The following is a 26,063-nucleotide window of genomic DNA, read 5'->3' on the forward strand; positions in this document are numbered from 1 at the left end:
TTGACCATTACATCTGGATAGCTGAGAACTCGTGTGTAAAACAGTTGCTTCAAAGACACTACACACACATGCACACATCCCAAGAACCAAGCGCTCTTGTGTAGAGAAAAAGATAGAAACAGCTTGGGGAGACAGAGAAAGACAGAGATTTCATTAAAAGAATGTAATTTACCTTTAAAACCCTTTATTTTCTTCAAAATCTTTAGTACAGAAATGCATACATATTACAATTATTAAAACGTTTACTGTGCAATGTTAAACTATAACGTTAATGTTTTTACTAAACCTTTATATAAAATCATACACATTATTATTATTATTATTATACAATACTACACTTTAATAACCAATGAATGTTTATACACTACCGTTCAAAAGTTTGGGGTCACTTAGAAATGTCCTTGTTTTTTAAAGAAAACCACATTTTATGTCCATTAAAATAACATCAAATTGATCAGAAATACAGTGTAGACATAGTTAATGTTGTAATTGACTATTGTAGCTGGAAACAGCAGATTTTTTATAGAGTATCTACATAGGCATACAGAGGCCCATTATCAGCAACCATCACTCCCAATGGCATGTTGTGTTAGCTAATCCAAGTTTATCATTTTAAAAAGGCTAATTAATCATTACAAACCCCTTTGCAATAATGTTAGCACAGCTGAAAACTGTTGTGCTGTTGTGCTGAAGCAATAAAACTGGCTTTTTTTTTGGCTAGTTGAGTATCTGGAGCATCAGCAATTGTGGGTTTGATTACAGGCTCAAAATGGCCAGAAACAAAGGATTTCTTCTGAAACATGTTTGTCTATTCTTGTTCTGAGAAATGAAGGCTATTCCATGCGAGAAATTGCCAAGAAACTGAAGATCTCCTAGAATACTGTACTACAGAACAGAGCAAACTGGCCCTAACCAGAATAGAAAGATGAGTGGGAGGCCCCGGTGCACAACTGAGCAAGAGGACACCAGTCTCAATGTCAACAGTGAAGAGTTGTCTCCAGGATGCTGTCCTCCTAGGCCGAGTTGCAAAGAAAAATATTTTCAGCTGTGCTAACATAATTTCAAAGGGGTTTTCTAATGATCAATTAGCCTTTTAAAATGTTAAACTTGGATTATCTAACACAACGTTCCATTGGAACACAGGAGTGATGGTTGCTGATAAATGGGCCTTTGTACATCAATGTAGATATTCCATAAAAATCTGCCATTTCCAGCTACAATAGTTAATTGGGGCGGCAGCGTAGCCTAGTGGTTAGAGCCTGGACTAGTAACCAAAAGGTTGCAAGATCAAATCCCTGAGCTGACAGAAGTACAAATCTGTCATTCTACCCCTGAACAAGGCAGTTAACCCACTGTTCCTAGGACATAATTGAAAATAAGAATTTGTTCTTAACGGACTTGCCTCGTAAAATAAATGTACAACATTAACAATGTATTTCTGATAAAGTTAATGTTATTTTAATGGACAAAATAAATGTGCTTTTCTTTCAAAAACAAGGACATTTCTAAGTGACGCCAAATTTTTGAACGGTAAAGTATAATTATTTGGGTTGTAAAGACTGTTTTAAAATGTATTTTATCTTAGAAAAAAGTCCTTGAGTACTTTCCTCTGCTTGTAAACCCATAGCTTGTAACCTGACACCTCCCAATGCAATCAAGACCCCCCAATCAGGTGCATCACAAAGAATGGCATCAATGGTTTTGTCATTGTGGCCCAGACATGAAGGACACAATACACCTAGAATTGGTCTAGGATACATGTTTTCTGTAGTTTCTCTCTTGAGGTTTCTTGTCGCTCGTAGTGATCACAGGACAAGTCTAGCACTTACTTATAACTTACTTTTTCATTCTACAAGGGGTCACAAGCTCACTACACAGGAGCTTCATAAGTTCACTACAAAACCTGTTTCCAAATTTCGAACACTTTTTCTTTATAAGGTCTCTACACCACACACACATCAATCACCAGGCCATGACATTTTATTTCAAGCATGTGCTTTACTTCAAAGAGACAGCTTCACTATCAATTTACATAAGCCCGAAATAGCATGAGCACATTCAAACAGGATGTCCTTAAAGGTCATTAACACAGGATACAGGAATAACTCAATCACTTTTTGACAGCAACAGTCTACTATATTCTCTCTGTCACTCCTGTGACCACAGAACTCAGTAGAGAAAGTACCTAGAGCAACACAGTTTTTAGACAGCTCTAAATGTGACTAACATTTTATCATAAAATGTCAAAAATAGATACCAATTCAAGGTGTATTGTGTCCTTCATGTTTGGGCTATAATGACAAAACCATGGATGTCATTCTTTGTGATGCGCCTGATTGTTTTAATGGTGTGATTGATATGAGTGAAAGCCATATGGGTTCAATTTTCCAACCCGACGATCACCTCACTCATTTGCTTCCTGTAGATCCCTGTGGCTTTACATGTTTTGAAGAGAACTGCGCCACTACAGATGGGATGCCGCGACTACATATTTGACTATTGCACCTCACTATTGCGCCACTATTTTCACTGTTTACTTCTTTGTAAACTAGCCATAATGGATACATTTCAGGTGGTTCTTGAAGAAGTGGTGGGCTAGTTTGTCTTCCATGTCTTTTGATTGTTGATTTCGGAACGACGAGTACTTTGCGTTTTCAATTTTGGGTTGGTGGTCGATGCTGACATGACTACAGCTGGCAACCAGCAAACTGCCCAACCCATCCATGAAGAACTCTGAAACAAACATATGGACAGGGAAAATGGAATGGACCAAAGATGAATTACCAAAGACAGAGCAGTGCCTTAAGCGTAATATCAGCAACATGATAACAATAATCTATAGAAACAATTGACTTCTTCAAAACTTAACACAACACTGAAACTGAACATCACTCTCAAATATGTCCATCTGTCTTTCTTATTGACGCAGCTTTCCAGATTTCCTCTTGACATAGTTTACAGACTTGCTGCAATCTGTCGATGTGCTGTTGAGCAAGGCACTTAACCCTAATTGCTCCTGCAAGTCACTCTGGATAAGCGCGTCTGCTAAATGACTAAAATGTAAATGTGAAATGTGTGCAACTGTTTTTACTGGGCTTTTAACTGCCCTCTTAGCATAGGATGAACTTTAAAATGTCCCTGGTAGGAAAATTGTCTTAAGACAGTACAAAATAGACTGACTGTACATTACACACTCAACATTGTACATATATTACACGATACCTCTGTCATACACATTGTGCACTTCTCATACTGTATATCTACATACAGAATACATAGTGGCCAAGTCTCCCTCCTAAAATAATTTTAAAAGGATATATATATATATAAACAGTCAAAAGCTTGGTCACCTACACATTCAAGTGTATTTCTCCATTTTTACTATTTTCTACAATGTATAATAATAGTGAAGACATCAAAACTATGAAATAACACATATGGAATCATGTAGTAAGCAAAAAAAACTGTTAAACAATTAAAACTATATTTTATATTTGAGATTCTTCAAAGTAGCCACCCTTTGCCTTGATGACAGCTTTACACTCTCTTGGCATTCTCTCAGATTTCCACTTTGAAGAATCTCAAATATACTTTGAGTTGTTTAACACTTTTTTGGTTACTACAGGATTCCATATGTGTTCTTTCATATCCCTCCTAATTGAGATCTTCAAACCTCAGTGGGACTTGCTGGATATATAGGTTGAATAAATAAAAATGTAATAAAGCCCACCTGAATGCGCCACTCTCTTCAGCCGGGGGTCAAAGCCCACTTTGCGCACAGCATCTGTGCGACCAAGGAATAAGTTGACCACCCCGCTGGTGAAGGAGCAAGTGGGGAAGCCTGGAACAGGTTGGTATGTCACTGCACCCTTTCTGTTCAGACAACCCCCGTCCTCCCCATTACCATCCTCGTACACCAAAGAGAAGTAGAACTGGCCGTGACCCGCCACAGAGCCGCCCACCTGATCACAGGAGGCAGAGAACAGAGCAGGTCCACATGTAGTAGAAATAATAATAATTATTAATTTCATTTGTAAAGCACATTTCTCAGACCCAATGCGTAGGAAAAAAATACAATAAAAACTATCCAAAGCACAGAAAAACACATATCACTTTTTTTTCTACGAGTGTATCTAGAACCTAAAATTATTATTATTCTGCTGTCCCCATAGGAGAACCCTTTGAATAATTATTTTTTTTTTAGTTCTAGGTAGAACCCTTTTTGCTTCCATGTAGTATAACTGTTCCACAGACGGTTCTACAATGGAACCCAAAAGGGTTCTACCCGTAACCAAAAATATTTTAACTTGAACCAAATTGGTTTATCCTATGGGACAACTGTAGAACCCTTTTGGACCCCTTTTTCCCCCAGATTCTGGAAAAAAAGACAACAAACAAAGCTATATTCATGTGTTGTCGGATCCAGAGGACATTAAAATAGAATTAGCAGAGGTCCTTGAAACATGTGCAGCACAGTTTTGGACACTTGGCAGATGTACCAATAAACAGGACATTACAATAGTCCAGACAGGATGAGATAAAGGAGTGGGTGAGTGGCTCAGCTGCAGACTGTGACAGCATAGGTCGTAACCTGCCAGTGTTCCATAGATTGAAAAATTGGACTTTGGTCACACTTTTGATGAGGGCCTCAAACGAGAGCTGGCTGTCAAGTATCACACCAAGGTTTCGAACCTCACTGGAGGGGAGGACCTTGACACCATCAATATTGTAAAGAGAAAATGTTCCAGCCCAAGTCTAAGCAAAACAGGTAGCCTGGTGACAGATTGGGGACCAGGCTACAGTTACTCTGCTCACCACATCTAGTTCTGGTGTGGCCTCCATCACCTCCACCAGACTCTCAATCTTGGTTTTGTCTGTGAACAGGAAGTCGTCATCAACCCAGAAGAAGTATTTGGTAGTGACCTGAGAGACAGCCAGGTTCCTGCCAGCAAACCAGCCCTTTGGGAAGGAAAATGTCCTCAAAATTACTTTGTCGCAGTGCCTATCTGTGATTTTGTTTTATCCTATAAAAGAATTGTAACTGCAGAATGTTCAAAGTCATACAGATGTAAGATCTTAATTTGACCAGCATTGTCATTGCAAAATAGTCCTGCAGCAAAGGAATTTGAATGTTTAGTACATAATGTTGCTTGATTGGTGGTTAGGCTATTAGCTGGCCAAAATTACACCAAATAAAAAGTGCAATACTGTTAATATATAATATAATAATAATAGCCATGTGTTAGTATGGGTTTCCAGTGAGTATGGGTTTTCAAAGCTCATCTGTAGCTCATCTGTATTTTCTGCAGTGAAGTAAAATTCCCAGCAAAAGTGATCAAATTAAGATCCTACACCCGTATAACATAGGAAAGGAAACCCTGCACTAACAGAAATTCTTTAGCAGCTGCAGGTGTCTAACAAATGGGCGGACACCTGCTCTTTCCATGACAGAGATTGACCAGGTGAATCCGGGTGAAAGCTATTATCCCCGATTGATGTCACTTGTTAAATCCACTTCAATCAGTGAGTACGTTTACATGCACACGAATAATTGGATATTAAACTGATTATGGCAGTAGGCAGATTATGCAATAGTCATCTAAACACCTTACTCTGTTTATCTTAATTGGCGTAAGGTCAAAATCGAAGTAAGCATAGGCTGATTAAAACACCTGGTTTTCTGGGCAATCTTTCAAATGATTAGGACATGTAAACACCTTAAATCAGCGTACCAGAGGTATTGGATTTGCGCATGTGATAACACCAGCCCAGCGAGCCTCCCTCTTTAGCGCGAGTGAAGTGTTTTCGGGAACAACTGCATGTTTGCCTCTTAGAAGTAGTTCACATTCATACTTTATATGTCTGAACTCAGAATAAAACATGCTTCCCAAAAATAACATTATCGCTGTGTTAGAACATTCATTTTACTTGGCGTTTGTCTGCATTTATCAAAGTAGCATTAGGTAGCCTGATTTCAGGTGTGTCCATGTAAACAGGATTGTTACGGAAATTGTTCTTTACAAAGCATGTAAATGTCTTAATCAAACTATTATATTAATTAGGGGGGTAATTCAATAATATTAGGAAGGTGTTCTCTTAATATTTCATTTCGGCAGGGTAGCCTAGTAACCGGAAGGTTGCAAGTTCAAACCCGAGCTGACAAGGTACAAATGTCGTTCTGCCCCTGAACAGGCAGTTAACCCACTGTTCCTAGGCCGTCATTGAAAATAAGAATTTGTTCTTGACTGACTTGCCTAAAAGGTCAAATTAAAAATAAACTAAAAATCCATTACAAAGAGCCTGTCCTGTTACAGCTCCTCCCTCCACTGCTCAATATATATTGACAGTCAAAATAAAATATGATATGGTTAGATTGGTGAAAGCAATTAACATTGCTGGAGTTAGCAGAATCTTTTTTAATACCACATAAATTACCGAAATGACAGGCTACCCTGACACTGACAAACAATAGTGGTTTTAGCTATATTGTTACAGAATAGCTTTTAACCATTGTAGCACAAAAACCACAACAATTTTCTGTTGATAAGGCCAATAAGAAAATACATCAAATGACTTGAATAATGGCAAAGGTGTAACAATTTGTATTTGCATCAGTAAGTGACTGAAATGCATCATACAAATATTGAAAAATATCTGAATTTCTTTCAATTGCGGTTGTCACAGTACCTTCTAATGTCTCTTGCGTGGCTGGTGAGCATTGTGAAGGGAAACAGTCTTACCGCTCAGGAATGGGGTCATGATTAAAGTTAGAGCGAAATGTGTAGGAAGAAAACCAAAACCACTTAACTGCTAATAGCGGACATTTACCTACAATCTGAGCCAGTTTGACAGCGCTCTGACCCAGTGCGAATGGGGAGGCAATCAAATTTAAGTGGGTTCCACCCCTGCCACCCCACTGACAACGCACCTGTCCCCATTGTAAAACGTTTGCATCTACACATGGTAATAAAATGTCTCTAAACCTTCCACTGTGTCTGCATTGTGACCATATTCTAGTGCCTCCCTGTATACAAAATATTTGACAGATATTCTAAATAATATTTATTTTAAGACATATTGATGCCATAAGTCAATGGCGTCACCTGTCAATGATTTTAGAGGGCGGGATAATGATGATTTAAACGATTTCACTGTCCACATCCATCTACACTTGTAAGATATCCAGACACAATGCGTGTCGACCTCGGGAGGAGGTCATGAAGATGTGATAACAATTAGATCACAATGACTCTTAATTGTCTACACCTGTCTAAAAATGTGGGCACAATAAGAATGTGGACAAGATCAGGGCAAAGGACTCATGTTCGAGCCAGGTAGGCTGTGTTTACGCCGGCTGCCAAATTGTAATATTTTTTCCACTCGCTGGTCTTTTGACCAATCACATTAGATCTTTTCACATCAGCTCTTTTTCAGAGCTGATATGATTGGACAAAAGACCTGTGTAAATGCAATCATTTAAACAGACCTTTTGCTTCAACAATAGCCACTGTGAATGAGAAAAACGTATGTTTACGTCATCTAAACAAACGTGCGTGCTTGCGAAGGCTGTTGCTTAAACCTGTTAATTTGTTTGACTGCTTCTACTGATAGTGACCATTCAAACTTGTCAAGGCTTTGGTGGTTGTCTGCGTTCTTCTCAAATGTATTTTTTATTCAATTCCAGTGAGGCCGACTGGAGTTTGTTACATATTGTTGGATTATGGGTTAAACTGGGAACATTGCTATCCTAGAGACATGATACATCAGAAGTAAGACTATAGTATCTGAGGGGTGATAGAGACTGGTTTTAACATCAGAAGTTAATGGTTATCTGTACGAGCCAGATGGCTGTGGAATATGGGTAGAGAGGTGGAAGTCACAGGTTTGCTATAGGTGATACGTGTGGAGATCTTTGGATTGGACATCAAGGGGGTTGACTCCAGGTTAGATAACCTTAAGGGAGAAGGAATGTTTTATTACCCCATAACTTTGTCTTCCTGTCAAACCATAAAATATGTAAAGATTGGAAAGGAGGAGGGCCTAAATTGGAGTAATAAATATAGATATATATACACATACATACATATACTTGTGGTGGTGGAAGCATGTTTTGTCTAATGCAGCTGTATTGATCCTCTGGGAAGAATAAACTTGGTTAAACTTTCATAATGTCCGTTGAGTGTTTTACTCAGTATTAGAACCTAACAATATGTAGGATATAAAATGTACTCTGTTGCTGATAATTTTCTTGCACAGCTAACGCTTGTAATTTGCACTGACTTAATTTTCCCAAATGAAAAAAAGCACCAGCCCCCTAATAAAATGTCCATTTATTATACTCCACGTTTCCTGTTGCTGCAGGATTATTTTCCTGCTGAAGCAAACTGGCTCAAATTAAGATCCTACATCTGTACGTGTAGGACTATGGCAGGTTGCCCTTATTGCACTGATCTGTTCCTGGAGACAATTACATACAGTGGGGCAAAAAAGTATTTAGTCAGCCACCAATTGTGCATGTTCTCCCACTTAAAAAGATGAGAGAGGCCTGTAATTTTCATCACAGGTACACTTCAACTATAACATACAAAATGAGAAAAACAATCCAGAAAATCACATTGTAGAATTTTTTTATGAATTTATTTGCAAATTATGGTGGAAAGTAAGTATTTGGTCACCTACAAAAAAAGCAAGATTTCTGGCTCTCACAGACCTGTAACTTCTTTAAGAGGCTCCTCTGTCCACTCGTTACCTGTATTAATGGCACCTGTTTGAACTTGTTATCAGTTTAAAAGACACCTGTCCACAACCAAACTATGGCCAAGACCAAAGAGCTGTCAAAGGACACCAGAAACAAAATTGTAGACCTGCACCAGGCTGGGAAGACTGAATCTGCAATAGGTAAGCAGCTTGGTTTGAAGAAATCAACTGTGGGAGCAATTATTAGGAAATTGAAGACATACAAGACCATTGATAATCTCCCTCGATTTGGGGCTCCACACAAGATCTCACCCTGTGGGGTCAAAATGATCACAAGAACGGTGAGCAAAAATCCCAGAACCACACGGGGGGACCTAGTGAATGACCTGCAGAGAGCTGGGACCAAAGTAACAAAGCCTACCATCAGTAACACACTACGCAGCCAGGGACTCAAATCCTGCAGTGCCAGACGTGTCCCCCTGCTTAAGCCAGTAAATGTCCAGGCCCGTCTGAAGTTTGCTAGAGAGCATTTGGAAGATCCAGAAGAAGATTGGGAGAATGTCATATGGTCAGATGAAACCAAAATATAACTTTTTGGGAAAACTCAACTCGTTGTGTTTGGAGGACAAAGATTGCTGAGTTACATCCAAAGAACACCATGCCTACTATGAAGAATGGGGGTAGAAACATCATGCTTTGGGGCTGTTTTTCTGCAAAGGGACCAGGACGACTGATCCGTGTAAAGGAAAGAATGAATGGGGCCATGTACCGTGAGATTTTGAGTGAGACCTCCTTCCATCAGCAAGGGCATTGAAGATGAAACGTGGCTGGGTCTTTCAGCATGACAATGATCCCAAACACACCGCCCGGGCAATAAAGGAGTGGCTTCGTAAGAAGCATTCCAAGGTCCTGGAGTGGCCTAGCCAGTCTCCAGATCTCAACCCCATAGAAAATCTTTGGAGGGAGTTGAATGTCCGTGTTGCCCAGCAACAGCCCCAAAACATCACTGCTCTAGAGGAGATCTGCATGGAGGAATGGGCCAAAATACCAGCAACAGTGTGTGAAGACTTACAGAAAACATTTGACCTCTGTCATTGCCAACAAAGGGTATATAACAAAGTATTGAGAAACTTTTGTTATTGACCAAATACTTATTTTCCACCATAATTTGCAAATAAATTCATTAAAAATCCTACAATGTGATTTTCTGGATTTTTCTCATCATTTTGTTTGTCATAGTTGAAGTGTAGCTATGATAAATTACAGGCCTCTCATCTTTTTAAGTGGGAGAACTTGCACAATTGGTGGCGGACTAAATACTTTTTTGCCCCACTGTATACCTGGGTTATTTAAGACATGCACATCACAATAATTAACAATTCAATAAAATCTTATTTCTGTTCCTTTCAACTCAGAAATTCAATCACACATGCTCAATATGTATGTTATGTTCATCATCAATTCACATTGAATGTCCACTGAGGTTTTCAATTTGACCAAAACCAGCTTGTACCTGTGCTGGGGGCATGATGTACTGCTCAATGTTGGAGCCGTTCACTTTCTGTGGCTCCAGGCTGTCGTCGGCGATTATTATTTTGATGTCCTTGTAATAGGTCCTTATGCTACTGATGAGGGCCTGCAGCTCGGTGTATCTCAGAAACGTCTTGGTGACGATGGTCACCCGGGAGTTGATATCTGCAATGAGAGATAATCTCTGGTTTAACGCAGCGACATCCTAGATCCTACTGCAATTGGAGGTGGACGTGTCTGTTTGATTTGTATACTTAACAAAAATATAAACCTATAGCCTCCATCAGTGCTCAGATTGTCCGCAATAGGCTGAGAGAGGCTAGACTGAGGGCTCGTAGGCCTGTTGTAAGGCAGGTCCTCACCAGACATCACCGACAACAACGTTGGGCACAAACCCACCGTCGCTGGACCAGACAGGAATGCCAAAAGATGCTCTTCACTGACGATTCGCGGAGGCTCCGTCATGGTCTGGGGCGGTGTGTCACAGCATCATCGGACTGAGCTTGTTGTCGTTGAAGGCAATCTCAACGCTGTGTGTTACAGGGAAGAGATCCTCCTCCCTCATGTGGTACCCTTCCTGCAGGCTCATCCTGACATGACCCTCCAGCATGACAATGCCACAACCCATACTGCTTGTTCTGTGCGTGACTTCCTGCAAGACAGGAATGTCAGTGTTCTGCCATGGCCGGCGAAGAGCCCGGATCTTAATGCCATTGAGCACGTCTGGGACCTGCTGGATCGGAGGGTGAGGGCTAGGGCCATTCCCCATAGAAATGTCTGGGAACTTGCAGGTGCCTTGGTGGAACAGTGGGGTAACATCTCACAGCAAGAACTGGCAAACCTGGTGTAGTCCATGAGGACGAGATGCACTGCAGTACTTAATGCAGCTGGTGGCCACACCAGATACTGACTGTTACTTTTGAGTTTGTTCCCCCCTTTGTTCAGGGACACATTACTCCATTTATGTTAGTCACATGTCTGTGGAACTTGTTCAGTTTGTCTCAGTTGTTGAATCTTGTTATGTTCATACAAATATTTACACATGCTAACTTTGCTGAAAATTAACGTAATCGACAGTGAGAGAACGTTTCTTTTTTTGCTGAGTTTATGAGGGGTGATGTCATAATTCTTCCTAATGACCTAATCTTGGTACCTGATGTTAGCCCTAAGTTTTGCAGTTTAAAGACGCTGCCATTTGCTCATATCTGTAGAAGCTTCATGACCAAAAACAATGGATTGACAATCACATTATCTTTCGTGTAGCCTTTATTTATATCCCACTCCTCTGATCACCAGTCTTGATCCTCACCCTATGGTTGATTCCTTCTCCCCATTTTCACATTCATATACTGGCTACATTACAAGGGAATAAAGGGGATCTCACCATTTCCTATGTCATATAAAACAGGCACTGATGTCTGCTGGATGACAATGGGGAAGACAGCCTCATGGTGTTCAAAAGTGAAGTGAGCTGGTGAAAGAGCAGGGAAGGGTGGTGTCATATGATGGTCTCAGATGTAGAGAGGAAGCCATGGGTATTGTAGGAAACCTGGCTCTAAGGCCTTACCCAGATCTCCAGTCCTCATTCGGTACACAGTGCTGGTGTAGGTAATTTGTCCCAGAAGATTGTTGAGGTCAGATAGGCTGGTCGACTGGACAGTGATCTCTTTCTCTCCCTGTCCCTCTTTGTCCCCCTCTCCAAGGGCCTCAATGGCCAGGACACCACTGGACACACTCAGAGTCACCTGCAGGTACATAACACCATAGAGTTTTCATAAACTCAGGCCAAAGGTTGAGAAGGACCATTTTCCACTTCCTATGGAACTTATGTGATTGTACAGTTGTTGAATCAATGTGGTTGTTGTTAGCATTTGCATACTTCTCTCTCTCTAATCAATTGAGTTCCTCAAAAGGTGTATTCAAATTAAGTTTGGTTGTTAGAAGTTAGATTGAAGCTGAACAACACCATGTGAATTGAGATTTAGCATTTAGATGTATAGTTCAAAAATGATTTGTATCTTTTGAAGCACAAAACTTGCAGGCAATTCTGTTATTGTAAACAAATGTGAGAAATGGGTGGATTAATTTGTTCTATATGGTAAAACTTGCATTTGAACATGGGCCTTTAGTGCCTTTAATATTTGTGCAACGGTCTGTGGAAGGCAGTTAGCTATGTCAAATATTTACCTTGTCAATCCAGTTCATATCAATGCAGTCTCAACAGACATACATACATACATACATACATACATACATACATACATACATACATACGGTGACTGAGGAATGGACCAGTGGGGGAAAAACAATTTGCTGCTTTACTTCATTGCAAAAAGGAACACAGGGAGAACTGGTTTGATGGTACTGATGATTTGTCATCACAGATGGTTTGTTTACATAGCAGGTTAGGATCATTTACGTGGCAGGTTAGGAGAAGTAACGCAGCAGGTTTGGAGAATAGGTTAGGGTTTGCTACAATGCTACGGTTGTCAACAACAGATGTGTCCACGAGATTAAGCTGGTGTAGGCTTACTCCATCTAGTCACAACGGTAGAAACATAAAACAGACCATCTGTGGGACAAATCAGGAGTATCATAACACTTGGATGAAAGTAACACAGGGTGAAAGTAATATGCCCATTTTCTCAGATAACACAGAAGCTAGAATGTGAAAGGATGACCTCCCTGCATCGGACCCCAAAATGTTTTTTTTGGGGTTGTAGAGTTGTGCATACATATGTCTTAACCCATCTAGTGACTAAACAACAGCATAGGTTTTAAGTATCATGTTAGCTAGTCTTGGGTGTTAGCCTGGGAGAAGTTACAGGAGAGCCAGGTGGGACAAAATTGATGACCTGGAATAAAATACATGTTTAAGCACTGGCCATTGTCTCTTATAGTTCATATTGCTTTCATAGTGTTGGAAATGTTTAAAAATCGCATATGACATTAAAATAATGCCTTAATTGACCATTTGCTTTTATCGATAGGTTAGTGGTTTAAAAATATATATAGCTATGATTCTGGGGGTCAATTACCTCAAGCCATAGAAATGTGATAAGCAAGATGAGTTTGCCATTTGTGAAGAGAATAGAATATACATTTTTATCAAGACACGAGGAGCACACTTGACAAAGACAATTGATTTGTAGCGCTAAACATTTAGTCATGATTTGTAGGGATAAACATGAATAGTCATTGGACGTTTCCATTAAAGAAATGGCTAATATTGCTATTGTTTATTTTAGTCCGATTAATAGGCTAAATAAATGAAAATAGTGCTTGCGCAACATTGTGATGTTGACGCATGGTTAATTTGAATGAATTTCGAACCCATATACTTATTTATTGAATCGACACAAACAAGAACCTATGGCTGATCGTACCTTTGTTGAAAGTAAGGGGCATTACAAACCAGAACAATTTAAATAAGACAGATATTGTGCACTTTTGGCCAGCTGTTAATTTTGACCCAAACCTGTTTTTAGTTTAGACCCACCTGGCTAGTACAAAAGTAGCATTATGCTAGTTTCGTTCTGTATTTTTAGTTAAAAGTGATTAGTCCTAGACATTTAATTACACTTGCTAATGGTAGAGGACATATATACTGTAAGTTGCTTATCATAAAATATGGTTTCTCTAGCACTATCGATCTCTGAGTAAATAGGAAAAAACGAAGTGTTACTTTCATCCCGGTTCCTCCCTACATGAAGTAAAAGCTAAGCAGAAAATGGTAGATATGACACCTGATGTAAAGAACCACCACCAAAAGAGCAGGTAACTCTTAACATTAAGGGTAAAATGTACATTGTTTGTGTTCTGCCCTTACCCTTACTGTAAAGTCTTACCAAAGATTCCAATCAAACACCAACAAACAGTTGTTCATTACAACATGGAGAACATAAGACCCTCAAGTCCATTATCCATTCAAAGCGTTTCGAACCAACCTTGTAATTTTGTCTTTTTGCTGCATGGAGAACTAAACCTGAAATAATATTTTTATAGCACAATTTAAATATTGAGATACTAATCTATTGTGTAACTGCTTTGCAGAGAACATACTGTATACAGTTTCTTTGTTGATGATGGAGGCTACGTAAAACAAGCGGTTCTTGCATAGACTACCTGGTATCAATGTCTTCCGAAGTGGGACAACAGTGAACCCCTGGATTGGATACTGAAGAGGGGAGTTGGATGGAGCAAAGATAAGCCTGTTCAGACTGGAGCTTGTCCTAGGAGAAGATCAAATGGTCCCATAAATGTTTCCTGAGGACAGCATGCATGTGCATATTTAAGACATAACAATCAACTTAGTGGATATTCTTCTTGAACTGGGGGTTACTCACTAATCAAGCTACTTGATTTCCGTAACACCAGGTTACATTTGTAGTATTTTACCCACCTGATATGATGCTTCCTGTACTCCTCAGCTCTTCGTTTGACTATGTCATCATACTGGTCTTTTGGAATATGATCTTTCAGTACAAACACTCCGCTTCCCTGACAGATGCAATTGGGTTGTCTGGGACTGCTGGATGGTAAGGCTCTATTGATTCACAGGGACAAATAGAACATAGTCTACAAAAACTGGACAGGTTCCATTTCTGAAGATATACCATTTTAAAACTGGTATAGTACTTTATTAATTTTCACGATGGCAGAACGGTCTTAAAAACAAGTATGTTGTACCTTTACATTTTGAAATGTCTAAGTGATTTCAGCCTTCACGATAACTTAGCTCAAACAAACAGTTGCTAAAAAATAAAAATGTACCTTATTTGCTGAGGAACTAATTGATCTGGGTCTTCCTCTTTTGCGCTATAGTGAAATATGATGAAGAAGTACATCACTGATGCTGACAGACAGAAAATAGCTAGGACAAGTATCTGCGTGCCTCGACCCATCTGTCGAAGACTGCCCATCTGTAGAAGACAAGAGCATCAAATTCTGACCAGGGAAGCAATGTAAAATCTTGAAGGGGCTACCCACTGGGATCAAACTGGTTGAATCAGCGTTATTGCCATCATATATATATATATATATATAAATAAACGCAGCAAAAAAAAGAACCATCCTTTCACTGTCAACTGCATTTATTTTTAGCAAACTTAACATGTGTAAATATTTGTATGAACATAAGATTCAACAACTGAGACAAACTGAACAGGTTCCACAGACATGTGACTAACAGAAATTGAATAATGTGTCCCTGAACAAAGGGGGGAGGTCAAAATCAAAAGTAACAGTCAGTATCTGGTATGGCCACCAGCTGCATTAAAAAGGTGGGGTCAAAATAAAAAGTAACAGTCAGTATCTGGTGTGGCCACCAGCTGCATTAAGTACCGCAGTGCATCTCCTCCTCATGGACTGCACCAGATTTGCCCGTTCTTGCTGTGAGATGTTGCCCCACTCTTCCACCAAGGCACCTGCAAGTTCCCTGACATTTCTGTAGGGAATGGCCCTAGCCCTCACCCTCCGATCCAACAGGTCCCAGACGTACTCAATGGGATTGAGATCTGGGCTCTTCGCTGGCCATGGCAGAACACTGACATTCCTGTCTTGCAGGATATCAAGCACAGAATGAGCAGTATGGCTGGTGGCATTGTCATGCTGGAAGGTCATGTCAGGATGAGCCTGCAGGAAGGGTACCACATGAGGAAGGAGGATGTCTTCCCTGTAACGCACAGCATTGAGATTGCCTGCATTGACAACAAGCTCAGTCCGATGATGCTGGTACACTCTGCCCCAGACCATGACGGAGCCTCCACCTCCAAATCGATCCCGCTCCAGAGTACAGGCCTCGGTGTAATGCTCATTCCTTCGACGATAAACGCGAATCCGACCATCAACCCTGGTGAGACAAAACCACGAATCGTCAGTGAAGAGCACTCTTTGCCAGTCTTGTCTGGTCCAGCGACGGTGGGTTTGTGCCCATAGGCGACGTTGTTGCCAGTGTTGTCTGGTGAGGACCTGCCTTACAACAGGTCAACAAGCCCTCAGTCCAGCCTCTCTCCTCCTTTTGCGGACATTCTGAGCACTGATGGTGGGATTGTGCGTTCCTGGTGTAACTCGGGTAGTTATTGTTACCATCCTGTACCTGTCCCGCAGGTGTGATGTTCGGATGTACCGATCCTGTGCAGGTGTTGTTACACGTGGTCTGCCACTGCGAGGGCGATCAGCTGTCCATCCTGTCTCCCTGTAGCACTGTCTTACAGTACGGACATTGCAATTTACTGCCCTGGCCACATCTGCAGTCCTCATGCTTCCTTGCAGCATGCCAAAGGCATGTTCACGCAGATGAGCAGGGATCCTGGGCATCTTTCTTTTAGTGTTTTTCCAGAGTCAGTAGAAAGGCCTCTTTAGTGTCCTAAGTTTTCATAACTGTAACCTTAATTGCCTACCATCTGTAAGCTGTTACTTTCTTAATGACCGTTCCACAGGTTCATGTTCATTAATTGTTTGGTTCATTGAACAAGCATGGGAAACAGTGTTTAAACCCTTTACAATGAAGATCTGTGAAGTTATTTGGATTTTTAAGAATTATCTTTGAATGACAGGGTTATGAAAAACAAAAGTGAAGTGTTAGTAGCAGCATATTATTAATTGTTTTGCCAAAAGTTTCAATCATCACGTTTCCAACCACAGTTTTTCTGCAAGTTTTTATACAAATAAAGGCATACCATATATATATATATATATTTTTTTTTTTTAAAGTAATGACAGTTGTGATGAAAACAGGAAGTTTCGGTACGGTTTTATAAATGCCGATCTAATTTGTTCGTTGACATGGTGGGATCTTTTTGTGTCTGTAAAAGTAATTATGCAAGAAATGGCAGTGGAAACATGCGGAAATATTGATATAATAATCATATCTAAATAAATTTCAGTTTTGGACTGTTCTTAATGTACTGCTAAATTCCTTGTAGAAAACATGAACAACTTTTTTATGAGTGAATTTAGATTTATGAATATGACGTTTTGCCATTAGCACAATTAGATATATAGATTTGTTCCGACATATATTAGTGACAAATGTATTCCAGTGACATAAGGATCCAATATCCCTTTGAAATAAAGCACGTATAGATATGTTGCTCTGAGGAAGGAGAAACACATTTTTCCTACTGGAGAGTCAACTGGATTAAGCAAGGGTAGCTCCCCGAGTGCCGCAGTGGTTTAAAAGGCACTGTATCTCAGTGCAAGAGGCGTCACTATAGTACCTGGTTCGAATCCAGGCTGTATGACACCCGGCCGTGATTGAGAGTCCCATAAGGGCAGCGCACAGTTGGCCCAGCGTCATTAGGTTTCGGCCCGAGTAGGCCGTCATTGTAAATAAGAACTTGTTCTTAACTGACTTGCCAAGTTAAATTAAGGTTGCATTTCAAAAAAGAAGGTGAGGTCTGGTTCCACCTATTGTAACGAGATAAACATTCAAGGGTAGCTCCCGAGTGCCACAGTGGTTAAAGGCACTGTATCATAATTTCACCAGAATAAGACCCTCGATATTTATTGTAGTATGAAACCCATCAGTTCATAACATATTTGATATGTAGCCTAATAAACTGCATGCTTTCCTGAGTCATATTAGGGGTACCACGCAACACCATCGCGTGACTCCATGTTTACTATGATGTTATTATATCAATAGTTGCTGCATGTCAGGTAGAATTACCACAAAAAGGGCGGTGCACAACTGACATAGGGTTTGGCCCGAGTAGGCCTTCAGTATAAATAAGAACTGGTTCTTAACTGACTTGTCAAGTTACATTAAGGTTGCATTTTAAAAAAAGGTGAGGTCTGGTTACACCTATTGACAGGGATATAGGAGTACCACACAACACCATCACGTGACTCCATGTTTAATATGATGGTTATATATAAATATTTTCCGCATATCTCCCAAAATTACCAACACAAAAAGGGCGGTGCACAATTGGCACAGGGTCGTTAGGGTTTGGCTGGGGTAGCCCTTCATTGTAAATAAGAATTTGTTCTTAACTGATTTGCCTAGGTAAATAAATATCAGTTATATATATATATATATTTTTTTTTAAATCGACCGATTTTAAAGAATGGCTTACAGATCCTCATTAAATGGATAAACCACAATAAAATGTAAGTTGTATAGCCTAATGTAAATACAAAAAAACGTGTTATAATAATATAGCCATAGCCCTATAAATAATAGGCTATTAATAATAAACATTTACATTTGGATAAGACAATATGCAAATGTTTATTATTCATTTAATGAATGTTCCGTAGGTTTACTATTATTTTTTAAACCTTTATTTAACCAGGAAGGGCTCATTGAGATTTAAAATCTATTTTGTAAGGCGTTCCAAGACGATGGCGCAGAGTACATAAAAGCCCTTTTACCAAATTCAGTTCGGACATTTGGAACAGTTAGCAGGATAAAGCCCAGCGAACAAATAGAGTACCCACCAGATTCTGAACAATAAAAATGCCCAAATAAAAACGTAGTAAACCCAAAATGGCTTTGTAAATAAAAGTATACCAGTGCCTGAGCCTACGAGTGACTAGGGAAGGCCAGCCAACCCTGGTATACAAAGTGCAGTGGTGCGTAAGGGTTTTGCCGTTTAAAATAAATCTCAATTGATCTCAATGACTGAGCGGAAGCATTCATATTTAAAATATCCCCATAGTCTAGTAAAGGCATAAATGTAGCTGATACTAGCCTCCTTCTGACTTCAAAAGAAAAACAGGATTTATTCCTAAAATAAAATCCCAATTTCAGCTTCAATTTTTTTGTAAGTTGTTGAATATGCAATTTAAAAGAGAGGCAGTCATCAATTAAAATTCCAATATATTATTATGAGGTTACAACCTCAATCTCCTTGGCCTGACAGGTAGTAATAGGTGAAAGGTTCAGAGGTCTATTTCTTGCTTTAGAAAACACCATTAGTTTAGTTGTCAGTATTGAGGATAAGCTTCAATTGACACAAGGTATGTTGAACAGTATAAAAAGCTGTTTGCAAGTTCTGGAAAGCTTTTGTAAGAGGCGAGGCACAACAGTAAATAACAGTATCACCAGCATAAAAATTAAGTTGCGCATTTTGAACATTTTTGTCTAAATCATTTATATAAATAGTGAATAAGAGAGGACCAAGTACAGAGCCTTGGGGCACACCATTAAACAGAATTTAACAGACAGAAGCCCATCAAATTGAGTGCACTGAGTTCTATCTGACATAGTTAGCAAACCATGCAACTGCATGCTCTGAAAGACCTACACTCGACAATCTCTGCATTAGTATAGCATGATCAACTCTAACAAAAGCCTTAGAGACAAATAAAAAGTGAGACACAGTGCTGTTTTTTGTCAAGGGCTTCAGTGATATCATTTAAAACCTTCATGGCTGCTGTAATTGTGCTATGCTTCTTCCTGAAGCCCGATTGGTACATTTTTATTTCACCTTTATTTAACCAGGTAAGCTAGTCGAGAACAAGTTCTCATTTGCAACTGCGACCTGGCTAAGATAAAGTGTAGCAATTCGACACATACAACACCACAGAGTTACACATGGAATAAACTAAACATACAGTCAATAATACAGTAGAACAAAAGAAAACAAAAAGTCGATATACAGTGAGTGCAAATGAGGTAAGTTGAGGAAATAAATAGGCCATGGTGGCGATGTAATTACAATATAGCAATTAAACACTGGAATTGTAGATCGGCAGAAGATGAATATGCAGGTCGAGATACTGGGGTGCAAAGGAGCTAAATAAATAAATAAATACCAGTATGGGGATGAGGTAGGTAGATAGCCCATCTGTAAACAGCCCATCTATGTACTGGTGCAGTGATCTGTAAGCTGCTCTGACAGCTGGTGCTTAAAGCAAGTGAGGGAGATGTGAGTCCCCAGCTTCAGAGATTTTTGCAATTCGTTCCAGTCATGGGCAGCAGAGAACTGGAAAGACGACCAAAGGAGGAATTGGCTTTGGGCGTGACCAGCGAGATTATACCTGCTGGAGCGCATGCTACGAGTGGGTGCTGCTATGGTGACCAGTGAGCTGAGATAAGGTGGGGCTTTACCTAGCTGAGACTTTTAGATAACCTGTAGCCAGTGGGTTTGGCGACGACTATGAAGCGAGGACCAACCAACGAGAGCGTACAGGTCACAATGGTGGGAGTGTATGGGGCTTTGGTGACAAAACGGATGGTACTGCGATAGACTGCATCCAGTTTGCTGAGTAGAGTGTTGGAGGCTATTTTGTAAATGACATCACCGAAGTCAAGGATCGGTAGGATGGTCAGTTTTACGAGGGTATATGTTTGGCAGCATGAGTGAAGGATGCTTTGTTGCGATATAGGAAGCCGATTCTAGATTTAATTTTGGATTGGAGATGCTTAATGCGAGTCTGGAAGGAGAGTTTACAGTCTAACCAGACACCCAGGTATTTGTAGTTGTCCACGTATTCTAATTCAGAGCCGCCCAGAGTAGTGATGCTGGATGGGCGAGCAGGTGCGGGCAGTGATCGATTGAATAGCATGCATTTAGTTTTACTTGCGTTTAAGAGCAGTTGGAGGCCACAGAAGGAGAGTTGTATGGTATTGAAGCTCATCTGGAGGTTAGTTAACACAGTGTCCAAAGAGGGGCCAGAAGTATACAGAATGGTGTCATCTGCGTAGAGGTTGGATCAGAGAATCACCAGCAGCAATAGAAACATCATTGATGTATACAGAAAAGAGAGTCGGCCCGAGAATTGAACCCTGTGGCACCCCCATAGAGACTGTCAGAGGTCCGGACAACTGGCCCTCCGATTTGACACACTGAATTCTATCAGAGAAGTAGTTGGTAAACCAGGCGAGGTAATCATTTGAGAAACCAAGGCTGTCGAGTCTGCCAATAAGAATGCGGGGATTGACAGAGTCGAAAGCCTTGGCCAGGTCAATGAATACGGCTGCACAGTAATGTCGCTTATCAAAGGCAGTTATGATGTTGTTTAGAACCTTGAGCGTGGCTGAGGTGCACCCATGACCAGCTCTGAAACCAGATTCAATAGCGGAGAAGGTATTGGGGGGATTCGAAATGGTCAGTAATCTGTTTGTTAACTTGGCCTTCGAAGACCTTAGAATGACAGGGTAGGATAGATATAAGTCTGTACCAGTTTGGGTCTAGAGTGTCACCCCGTTTGAAGAGGGGGATGACCGCAGCAGCTTTCCAATCTTTGGGAATCTCAGACGATACGAAAGAGAGGTTGAACAGGCTAGTAATAGGAGTTGCAACAATTTCGGCAGATAATTTTAGAAAGAGCCCGGCTGATTTGTAGGGGTCTAGATTTTGCAGCTCTTTCAGAACATCAGCTATCTGGATTTGGGTAAAGGAGAAATGGTGGGGGCTTTGGCGGGTTGCTGTGGAGCGTGCCGGGCAGTTGACCAGGGTAGGGGTAGCCATGTGGAAAGCATGGCCAGCCGTAAAGAAATGCTTATTGAAATTCTCAGTTATGGTGGATTTATCAGTGGTGACAGTGTTTCCTAGCCTCAGAGCAGTGGGCAGCTGGGAGGAGGTGCTCTTACTCTCCATGGACTTTACAGTGTCCCAGAACTTTTTTGAGTTAGTATTACAGGATGCAAATTTCTGTTTCAAAAAGCGTGCCTTTGCTTTCCTAACTGCCTGTGTATATTTGTTCCTAACTTCACTGAAAAGTTGCATATCACGGGGGCTATTTCAGGGTTTTTGGTGGTTTTCCTAAGCCAGGATTCAGACACGGCTAAGACATCTGGGTTGGCAGAGTGTAGACCGGGGCAGGCTAGCAGCTAGCAGGCCGAGTTAGCAAGCAAGCAGTTAGCAGGGGCTAGCAGTTAGCAGACCGGGCAGGCAAGCTAGCAGTTAGCAGACCGGGCCTGGCAAGCTAGCAGCTAGCAGACTGGGTTAGCAAGCAAGCAGATAGCAGTGGCTAGAAAGTTAGCCTTTGGGGGACGTTGCGATGGGGGTAAGTCTGTTTTTCTTTTGCCTCTTTGTGCGGTGACGTTGATAGACCAGTCGTGGAATTAGTAGGGTTCCAAGTAGCTCTAGGTAGCTAGCAGGCCTAATGGGCCTTCAGCGGGCGTCGCATCTGAGGGGCCTGTTGGAGTCCTCGGGCAGATTATGTCGGTATTCCAGTCGTAGGGGATCTGCGGGGTTCCATGCCCCGTACCGGCTGTAGAAAGGGGTCCGGATATTGTAGCCCAGGAGTGTGCTTCGGTAGTAGCACAGGAGCCCTGGTCGGGCTAGCTTCAAGCTAATTGGTGCTTGCTCTGGGATGGAAACGCTAGCCAGGAGTAGTCATCCGGGATTGCGATTAGCTAGTTGTGAATATCCAGATGAAAATGTTCAGTTTGCGGTAGGAATCCAGGGATAAAACTAATAGGTCCGTTATGCTCTGGTTAGAGTCACGTTGTTCGAACTGGCGAGAGCTTTCCAAGCTGAAGGTTAGCTGATGACCGCTGGCAATGATTTGCTGACTGATAGCTGGTAGTTAGCTGGCTAGCTTCAGTTGAGGGATTCCAGATCCGAAGTAAATATAAATACTTTAGAAAAACGAACCACGCCACATTGGGTGAGGCGGGTTGCAGGGGAGTATTTAGAAGTTGAGGTTTAGCAAAATATTTTAAAGGATATGTGACGGAAAAAATATATGTAAAACGATATATACAAGGGACACGACAGGACAAAGACGTCTGACTGCTACGCCATCTTGGATTATTGATAAAATAGAGTTAGTAAATAAAAACTATTTTAGCTGTTCACTTACAAGGGATTCAAGTATTTTCACCAGGGGTGACAGCTTTGAGATTGGCCTATAATTATGTAAAAGAGTTGGATCTCCCCCTTTTAAAAGTGGTAGGACAAATGCTGATTTCCAGATTTTCGGAATTTCATTACATTCCAGGTTTATATTGAACAGATATGTAAGTGGTTCAGCTATGAAATCAACTGCCAGATTTAAAAAGCAGGGATCCAAAAGATCAGGACCTGCAGGCTCTCTGATCTAAGGACCTGCACTGAGAATGGCAAAAAGCTAAAAGTTTGACCAGCTCTCACTGGTTCATCCACACAGGTTTGTACAGAGGACACTGAATCAAGCAGCCTACCAGATGATGCAAAGTGCTCATTGAAACAATTCAGCATTTCAGTTGTCATATACAGCAACAGAGTCCTTCAAAACACATGAAGGTAATTCATTAACGTTTCTGTTAACAGACAGACTTAATAGCCTTCAAAACAGGCTAGGGTCATTCAAGTTATCAATGGTTACAGACATAAAATATTCAAACATGGCCTTCCTGAGAAGAAAAGAACACTTGTTTCGTAACTGCCTAAAAATAAAAACCAATCAGCATCAGAACATGATTTCCTTGCTTTAGCCCAGGCTACATTACGGTCGTGAATAATACTGCCTGCGGAATGGGGCATGTTTGTTTGCTATTTGGAAAAAACCATAATGAAAGAATTCCCAGGCAGTTTCCACATCAGGGATAAACTCAATCTTCCTCCAGTCAAAATAAAACAAATCATGAAAGAAAGTCTGCTCATTAAAACACTTCAAATTTCTCTTACGAATAAAACGTGGGTTTGTTTTAGGAACCGTAGTATCTCTAACAGCAACAACAGCACATTGGTCACTGTGGAACATTTGTCAATATCAAATCAATCATGGTAGATTTATCTGGGCATTTAAGATTTGGGCGAGTGGGGGAGTTAATCAACTGGGTAAGATACATAGACTTCCAAAACATTTTTAAATCATCAGACACCGGCTTTAACCAACACCAGTTGAGATCACCAATCAAGATCATTTCACTGTAAAGAAGTTGACATAAGGTGCGTCAAAGATGAAAATGCATCACCGAGAACAGAGGGGGGTCTATAACAGCCAATCACAGTTATAGAGAGACTATTTGAAACCTCAATATTCAAAGCAAGAAATTCTAACTGTTTACAAATAGTTTCACACTTTGCCACACTTACAGGGAATTTAGTTTTTACATATATAGCCACAACCCCACCTTTCTTAACTCGATCAGTGCGATAAACATTGTAACCATTTATACAAATATCCTTATCAAAAACAGACTTGCTCAGCCAGGTTTCAGAAAACACAATTGCATCAGTTGATTTAGCCAAAATCCTAACCCCATCAATTTGACAACAGGCTGCGTACATTTAAATGAAAAATACCATAACCAGATCTTGATTTAAAATCAGAGGAGGTTTGGAGACATTGCATATCAGGGCCAGGGTTACCTGATATCAACAAAATAAGAAAAACTAGGCACCTCTGTTTAATAACCTTGTACGGCTTCTCTTTTTTAAGAGACCTACTGCAAGCGAATTCTACAAGTGAGTTTCCAGACAATACAAAACAGTCATTTAAAACGATTTAAGCCTACTAGTCTATACAAACGGAAAAATCTAACACAATTGTAAAACTGCTAAGTGAAAAGTAAGGCTAAAGTACAAACCTTTTTGCACACAATTATACGATGGTCCAGTCTGTCTAGTCATTTAACTATTGAAAAAAGAAAATCCACAGCAAATATAATCAGAGGGTAAACCAAAGATTATGGATATATTGACCAGGAACAAGTCTCTCTGCCCTAACAATGGGAGTCGATTTCCGCACAGCGGCTGTCTATCTATCTCCCGTCTATCCTTTCTTTATATTGGTGTTACGTCATTATTGTAATCGTTTTTTGAATATTCAATAAGGGTTCTGGACGTCAACCGCCTGTATATTCAATGGAGAGAGATGCTTTTGTAACCCTTGTTATTTTGGTGCTTTGAAATGTACGGTTGTTGCAAAGGCTTGTGTGTCGCCTACTGGTTAAATTCGTGTTTTTTTTCGCACGAATTAAGCAGCACATAAATGCGTGTATTTTCGAACGAATTGAACCACACAAAAATAAACAAAAACGCACGAAATCTGTTGAAATACATTGTGTACATATATGCGCGAATTGAATGTGTGAGGCTGGGCTGGTTTTCGGCATGCTGCTGAGACACGTAGTCGCATCGTTCATGTAAGATGGAACAGAGTTCCATGTAATAATGGCTCTATATAACACTGTACACTTTCTTGAATTTGTTCTGGATTCGGGGACTGTGGGAAAAAATGTATACATGTCTGGTGGGGTAAGAGCTGTGTGTAAATTGACTAAGCAAACAATTTGCCATGTTCATCAGATTAATGTTTCTTATAAAAAGAAGAGATGAGAGTGATGAATTCAGGCATGCATTCCACCTGGCTACCCCTACCCCGGTCAACAGCTCTGCACCCCCACAGCAACTTGCCCAATCCTTCCCCATTTCTCCTTCACCCAAATCCATAGAGCTGATGTTCTGAAAGAGCTGCAAAATCTGGATACCTACAAATCAGCTGGGCTAGACAATCAGGACCCTTTCTTTCTGAAATTATCCGCCGCAATTGTTGCAACCCCTATTGCTAGCCTGTTCAACCTCTCTTTCGTGTCGTCTGTGATCCCCAAAGATTGGAATGCTGCTGCGGTCATCCCCCTCTTCAAAGGGGAGACACTCTAGACCCACACTGTTACTGACCTGTATCTATCCTACCCTGCCTTTCTAAGGTCTTCGAAAACCAAGTTAACAAACAGATCACCGACCATTTCGATTCTCACCGTACCTTCGTCGCTATGCAATCTGGTTTCCGAGCTGGTCATGGGTGCACCTCATCCACGCTCAAGGTCCTAAATTATATCATAACTGCCATCGATAAAAGACAATACTGTGCAGCCGTATTCATCAACCTGGCCAAGGCTTTCTACTCTGTCAATCACCACATTCTTATCGGCAGACTCAACAGCCTTG

At 40.6% G+C, this 26,063-nt stretch overlaps 1 protein-coding gene across 1 annotated transcript; it reads right to left on the reverse strand.

The window, feature by feature from the left end:
- Positions 1-1,964: 1,964 nt before the first annotated feature.
- On the reverse strand, positions 1,965-24,877 carry LOC118384140 (beta-1,4 N-acetylgalactosaminyltransferase 1-like). The gene is made up of 11 exons (XM_052518628.1): positions 24,701-24,877; positions 15,001-15,149; positions 14,630-14,773; positions 14,353-14,459; positions 14,175-14,212; positions 11,795-11,972; positions 11,612-11,698; positions 10,211-10,392; positions 4,816-4,959; positions 3,731-3,962; positions 1,965-2,733 (listed from the first exon to the last, which is right to left on the reverse strand). Exons 2-11 carry the CDS (start codon positions 15,147-15,149, stop codon positions 2,549-2,551), a joined length of 1,446 nt encoding a protein of 481 aa, XP_052374588.1. The 5' UTR covers positions 24,701-24,877; the 3' UTR covers positions 1,965-2,548.
- Positions 24,878-26,063: the final 1,186 nt, after the last annotated feature.

This window comes from Oncorhynchus keta, chromosome 5 (genome assembly GCF_023373465.1).
Source record: "Oncorhynchus keta strain PuntledgeMale-10-30-2019 chromosome 5, Oket_V2, whole genome shotgun sequence".
Taxonomy (NCBI): Eukaryota; Metazoa; Chordata; class Actinopteri; order Salmoniformes; family Salmonidae; genus Oncorhynchus; species Oncorhynchus keta.